The sequence below is a fragment of the Salvia miltiorrhiza genome, chromosome 8 (genome assembly GCF_028751815.1).
Source record: "Salvia miltiorrhiza cultivar Shanhuang (shh) chromosome 8, IMPLAD_Smil_shh, whole genome shotgun sequence".
Classification (NCBI taxonomy): Eukaryota; Viridiplantae; Streptophyta; class Magnoliopsida; order Lamiales; family Lamiaceae; genus Salvia; species Salvia miltiorrhiza.
The window spans coordinates 7,537,171-7,543,538 of record NC_080394.1 but is presented as its reverse complement, the minus strand read 5'-3'; the positions used below and the strand labels follow the sequence as shown (position 1 = coordinate 7,543,538).

The 6,368-nt window shown below is 39.0% G+C and overlaps 1 protein-coding gene across 3 annotated transcripts; it reads right to left on the bottom strand.

The window, feature by feature from the left end:
* LOC131000527 (uncharacterized) lies at positions 1 to 4,278 on the bottom strand. Of its 3 annotated transcripts, none has more exons than XM_057926487.1 (4): positions 4,044 to 4,278; positions 2,081 to 3,196; positions 1,314 to 2,002; positions 1 to 1,234 (listed from the first exon to the last, which is right to left on the bottom strand). In XM_057926487.1, the coding sequence occupies exons 2-4, from the start codon at positions 3,175 to 3,177 to the stop codon at positions 216 to 218; spliced, it is 2,805 nt and encodes a 934-aa protein (XP_057782470.1). In that variant the 5' UTR covers positions 3,178 to 3,196; positions 4,044 to 4,278; the 3' UTR covers positions 1 to 215. The 3 variants fall into 3 exon arrangements, with proteins under 3 accessions (XP_057782470.1, XP_057782468.1, XP_057782469.1); XM_057926485.1 differs by lacking the exon at positions 4,044 to 4,278 and adding an exon at positions 3,804 to 4,035; XM_057926486.1 differs by lacking the exon at positions 4,044 to 4,278 and having other exon boundaries at positions 2,081 to 3,531.
* Between the last annotated feature and the right edge of the window lie 2,090 nt (positions 4,279 to 6,368).

Sequence of the window (6,368 nt, the reverse complement as noted above, 5' to 3'; positions counted from 1 at the left end):
TTTCATGTAGTATATATGTATATTTCTTGTTTTCATCAAATAGGAACCAAAAATCATCTTTCTCCCCACTTCCCAGATTCTTTTTGTACAATTCCACATTTCCCCTGCCAACAACACAATCCCTCTCTCTATTTATAAATCTACAATAACAAACAAATTTGATGAATAAACCAAAATCCCAAAATAATAGAAAAAATAAAAACGAAATCACATCATCAGAATCTTGCACAATGTGAAGGCAAACCAGTTTCATGATTCACCATAACTACTTCAGTTGCAGTGCATTCAAGCACATCCTGCCCCAGCTTAGCCCCCGCAGCTTTCAAACCCTTCAAAGACAATGCTTGGTTGAACAAGTTTAAAGAAGGCAGCTTCGATGCAGGCGGCAATTTTCCATTTGGCAAGAATGTCCTAAAATCCTGCTTCATCAAGGGTACCTCAAAATCCGACTTATCATGCTTCACAACATTGTCCTTAGCGCTGATATGAGCACCAGGTTCCATGTGATTAGTGGAGAAGCTCTGCTGGTTGGGGAAGTTGGGGTAGAGGCTAACATACCCTCTCAAATACATCATGTCGATTAGGAACTTCTTCCACGAGGCTTGCCAACCATTGGTTCTTGATTTAGGGATTTGAACCGGATTCGCCTTTGCATCCTCAGTGAACCTCATGTTCATGTAGACGTAGAATTCTCTCCACTGTTTTGGTAGGAATACTGCACCCCAACTGCATGGTAGCTGGTGGAGGTAAGGCGTATTGGGGTGGATTCGTTTGAAATAGTCTGTAGCATTCCATTTTGGCCTCTCCTTGACCACCTCCACGATGCGTGGCGTGTATAGCGAGATAGAGGAGAGCTCCGGGAGGGAGACTTGGGGATCGTAGTGGTAGGCGAGGAGGGCGTACTTGATCCAGAGGTAGAAATAGGGTGAGACCTCTATGTCATCCTCGAGTAGTAGTCCGAATTCATCGTCTGAGGAGGGGTACCAACTCTCGCTCACGGCACGTATCAGCCCACCCTGGATGATCCTCCTGCGTAGGACTTTCGGGCCGTGTGGCCATGCGAACGCATTCACTAGTTTTAGTGTCGCCTCGTCGACTCTGCTATCCATGTTGAAGGTGATGGCCACCTCATCGCCTAGGAAGTAGGCATTTTTTATGGAATTTAGTAGCCTCGCCAGAGATGTAGGCCGATTTTGTGTGATGATGCTTATTGTTAATCTCATCCTGTTCCAATCTGTTTTAGGTTAAATAATTGGTCAGCATAATGAAAACAAGAACATAGAATTAGCCAAGACAGGTAGACAAGGGCTTACTAGGCAGCGTGGTAGGGCGGAGATCGGCCATCCAGAGCACCTTTGGCACAGAGGCTCTTGGAAGAAGCACCAATGTAGAAATGGAACCATTGGTGCTTATATTAGTGGATTCGGTCGCCATCCTCAACGCCTTCTTCACGTTTGAGTCGATGTCTGAGACCGTGATGACGACGCTAGGGTTGTGGATCTTAATCAGCCCCTTCATGCTAGCGTACACGCCTTGTAGCACGGGAACCTCCGAGTTGGAGAAGCTGCTGGAGATGGCACCAATGCCAAGGTCAAAAATCTTGAACCTCCTCTCCTTGCAAACTGCCTTAGGCCATTTCAAGGCGGCAGCGGCCTCCTCACAGGGGCAGAAATTGCCCCCGGAGACAACAATGTAGGCCTTCTTTCCCACGGTTGACCTAAACTTGTCGAGCAGAGGAGCAAGCGCCTTCACCTCATCGATAGAGTGGGCGTAGAATAGGGCATCGATCTTCTGAGGGTACATAGCCGCCCACTGCGTTACATAGCCATTAGAGAGGGCCTTCCACCATTGATCATCTCGAACTTGAACAATGTCTTTGAAGATCACAGTAGTCTCAGACACATAGGCCAACCTGTGCTCACTATCACCCCACGTATCCTTATCATTCGGATCCACGGGCACCACGAACGAGCCCGCATTCCTATACTTCTGAAGCTGATAGCTGTAATCCATATTCCAAATTTCATTAATCAAACTAATGTACTCACAAGATCATCAAATAGTCCACAAGATCACATACCTCAAGTGGAGATCTTCACCGGTCATGAAAGTTAAGGGTGTCTCGATGAAGAGAGTTTTGATGAGCTCAGCAGAGAGAAACCACGAGCTAGACAGGAAATCAACCTGCACAACTTTGTCAATAGTGATATCATAGGCCGGATCGGGTAGATACAAGCCAGCCTCCTTGGACCGGAACTTTCTATAGCTAGGGAAGGTGAAATCCTTCTGTCTGAAAGGCAAGATCCTCCCAATACTGCCTAGAACAGAATTCTTATATTTATCTGTTCCTGCAACGTGCGACATGATCTGCAACATCTTCTTTCCCGGGATCATGTCATCATCGAGAATGTAGACAAGGTCAGCTTTCGTCTGCAACGCCATCTGGAATCTGCCGTAGTATTTGAAATCATAGCTTGAGCTAATGAAGCTGATTCTTGAATTGTTGTAGCTCTCAACAATTCTTTTAAGTGATTTCTCATTAGGGCTCCCGAAGGAGAGCACCCAAACATGATGGAATGGGAGAGTCTGATGCAGCAGCGATTCGAGCTGAGCGCAGAGCGTCTTGCGCTTGAAGTGGTTCAAGATGACAGTAACCTTGGGGATGTTGGGGCCATGCAAATCCCACTTGGATTTCATCCCCATCAGCTCCGAGAGTGTCTCAGTCCCCATATTCTGTTTTTGGAAGTTCTGCACGTCGCGGTACAGATCCCTCTTGAACTTGATCATCACCTCGTCGTTGGACTTCTTCTGCACGAAGTCTATCTGCTCGTGCTCACACACCTCGGAGGGGCTAGTTCGTGGGGCGACGAGCTGATCAGCTCGCACCAGGGCGTTGGGCTCTTGGTAATGGCTCACCACCATGAACTGCTTCCATTGGTGCGCGATTTTAGTAGCCCACGAGAAGTCCGGCTTGGTCCGGAGATCCACGGAGGGGCTCATGAAGTAGAGGAGGAAGGTGGCGTAGACGGCGAAGGCGAACTGCAAGCATGTTAGCACTGTGACAAGCTTAGATGGGGAGCTCTTCTGCACCTTCAACTTAGCCCCCTTCCCACCCATGTAATCACTCAGCATTCCCTCCAAATAATCACCGCTTCTCACGTTTCTCGACATTCCCATATTACAAAAGCAAAGCTACCTGCAATATGCAAACATCACCTTACACAAAAATCAACAAAGGAAAGGTACAACTAATCTTGTTCGACCTCAAGAATTAATGTAGATCTAGTCAAAATAGAGGAGGCTTGATTAGCGATGGATTGTGTGCAGGTTGGAGAACATATATAGGGGTGGTGAGTAAAGTGTGAAGAACAACACCATGAAAAATGCAGCAAAGTTCACATGGGGTTAGCCCCTAAAATATAACTAATCAATGTGAACGAGTTCAACACACTTCCTTCACATACAAAAATCATTAAGCTACTAACGAGAAAGCCTGCAACCTCGCCGCGAAAGAAGGTCGCACCTTGCAAATTTCCCACTCAAAAAAAAAAAAAAAAAAAAGAATCGATTTTTTATTCAGATCTACGCCTCAAAATTAGAAGACTTTATGGTAATGGAAATGGAATGTATTACGTGAGGCCAACTCAAAGCCTCTTCTTCACATTATCATTTCACAAACTCCAAAACAGAGGAAGCGAATTAAAAATCATATTCATATTTGTCAAACCATCATAAAATAGAATATAATGATTTTAAACAACAAAAAACAAGCCTTGAAAAGTGCAGAGAATCATCGGTGTTACCTTGATGATCGAATCAGAGAATAAAGTAAGTATGAAGAAAATTAAGGAGGAAGGGAGAGACGTGGTTTGAGCCCTTTTCTTCCTCAACAAATTAAAGAAAAGCTCAGAACATGCAGCTAATTATGGAAGTGAGACACGTAATGATGAACAGATTATTTGAATGAATGAATGAAGATTGCTTTCGACGAAACTTATGTAGGCAATGAAAATGGGTGGGCTTGAGGGGTTGACTTTTGGCACCTGTTTTGTTTGTACTAAGATGTTGAGCGTAGATGCATTTTGCAGCAACCTTTGCTATTGCCGTTTGGCCTAAACTTTTTTTTTTTCCTTCTTTTTTTGGAACTGATTTTGCTTGTAATTGTGGATGATTCAATCTTGTGCGGCTCTTTCGAACCGTGTTTAATTCTTCAGCTAATTAATTTTATCATTTTTTAATTTTCTTTTTTGGATTCTGACCAGTTTTCTTTCTGCAGGGTAGGAGGAGAAGAAGATTTTGAAATAAGAATTAGGTGGATTCGAAATAATTTAATTATGATGAAACTGGAATTTTATGTATGTGTTAAATATAATTGGATAGAGTTTCAACTGCAACGTTGAATATATATTTTTTAAAATTGGTTTTTGAGAGATGCTTTTAATGATTTAAGTCAGAATTATTATGTGCATGAAAGGAAAAAGAAATGCGGGGCACATAACTTTCTAGCTAGTTATGGACATAATTAAGTCTGTTTCAAGAATTTGAAAATATGATTAATTAAATCAATTAAGTTCATTTACTTTGCATGATTGATTATATATATGATTGAGTATTTTTATTTTCAAGAGTAGGATATCTGCAATCCCACTCTTTTCATGGGATAATAATCAAGCAAAATTAATTTGAAGGATAAAAATAATCAAGAGCCTTGGGATATCCCAAAGTTGCAATCCGTCAAAGTAAAATAAGAGATTAGCTTTATTATTTTTATCTATATATTAAGCCTAATCCTCCAAAGTAAACACCTCCTAAGGAGATAGTTTAGTTTGAATGTTAAAACATGATTGATAAAATATTTTACCTTAATTCAATATTTGATTTGTACGATTGAATTCGTAATTGATAATTCAACCTGTATTTAATCACTCAAATGAATAATATATTATCTTAAAGTTAAATAAATTATTTAATCACTCATCAAATTCTATCAATTTTATCTATTTCATTCACAAAATCAAACGCCTTGTTAAGAGTTTGTCCATCGAAAAAGTAAAAAGGAGTATATTAAACTTGATCAATTATTCACATAATATATATGCCAGCTTAAAAATACGGAGTATTTTTCAACTTTCGTGAAAGTTCCAAACCTTTTTTACATTTTTATTCAAAATCAAGTTCTTTTTGCTAATCACTCTGAATATCGAATCATAAACTACAATTCATGCACCCTATAAAAGAAAATGAACAGTTAGCAGTTTTCTTTCTGCAGGGGAAGCAGGGGGTTAGGTGAGTTCGAATAATTTAGTTATAATGAAGCATAAATTTTACGTGATTTTATATATGTTTCTAATGGGATAAAGTTTCAACTGCAACGTTGAATATAAAATTTCAAATTGGTTTTTGTGAGATGCTGTGTGCATGGAAGGAAAAAGAACTACGTGTCATTATCTTTCTAGTTATGGAAATACTTAAGTCTAGTTTCCAGAATTTAAAAATAGGATTAAAGTCGAATTAGTTAAGTACATGGAAAAGGTAAATATTTAGAGTGTACTGAAGTCGTTTATTTAATTACGTTGGGTCCCACTTCAAGTCAAATCATCGCTAATAATTACGTATAGAAAGATGATTACAGAAGAGATTAACTCGTTCTATATTTGTGCACTTGGCTCAAAAAAAATTTCCACTATTCAATATTTTTTGAACTTGACAGAAAAATGTTAATTTGGTTTAGTTAATTACTTTTAATTATAATTTTTAAATTTGCAGTTTCTCATATTCACGTGGGAGTTTAATTAGGAGTAAATTCATAAAATTATCAAAACTGAAAAGATACTCTCTTAATTAATAAATTATAATTTAGTGATATATAAATATTTTAAAATTAATAAAACCTATATAGAGAGAGGTTTTCCTCTAGCTGAACGAAATTTCAAGTGGTCATGATTTATTTTCTCGTTTAGAAAGTAAATCTTCGTGCTAAATAACACACACGAACTTAAATAACAAGTTCGATATCCTTCTGTTGACTAAAGAAATCTCATATCATAAATATGAGATGATTTAGATGCACTTGAACACTCAAGTTATCAGGATTCCCAAAAAATATCTCCATTTTCCAAAACAATCAAGATTCTATCTTCCATAACAAATTCTTGATATATTACTAACCCCTACAAGTTTTGCCTTTGAGTAGAATTTTATTGCATAAAATGGGGGCTTCCAGAAACATGTGAATGTGATCAATTAATGAACCTTCTAGACAAGAACAAATTTAATTATAATTAATAATAAGTGAATTAATTCCCTTTCACTTTGGGGTACTGCTTGGGTGGTTTGAGAGTCAAAATACGTAGATAGTTAAAAACAAA

Bases quoted from the DNA above. Each gene is read 5' to 3' on its own strand.
- LOC131000527 (XM_057926487.1), bottom strand. From the start codon at position 3,177: ATGGGAATGTCGAGAAACGTGAGAAGCGGTGATTATTTGGAGGGAATG. The intron at 2,003-2,080 runs GTATGTGATCTT...TATGGATTACAG, and splicing joins GGTGAAGATCTCCACTTGAG to CTATCAGCTTCAGAAGTATA. The intron at 1,235-1,313 runs GTAAGCCCTTGT...AACCTAAAACAG, and splicing joins CCGCCCTACCACGCTGCCTA to ATTGGAACAGGATGAGATTA.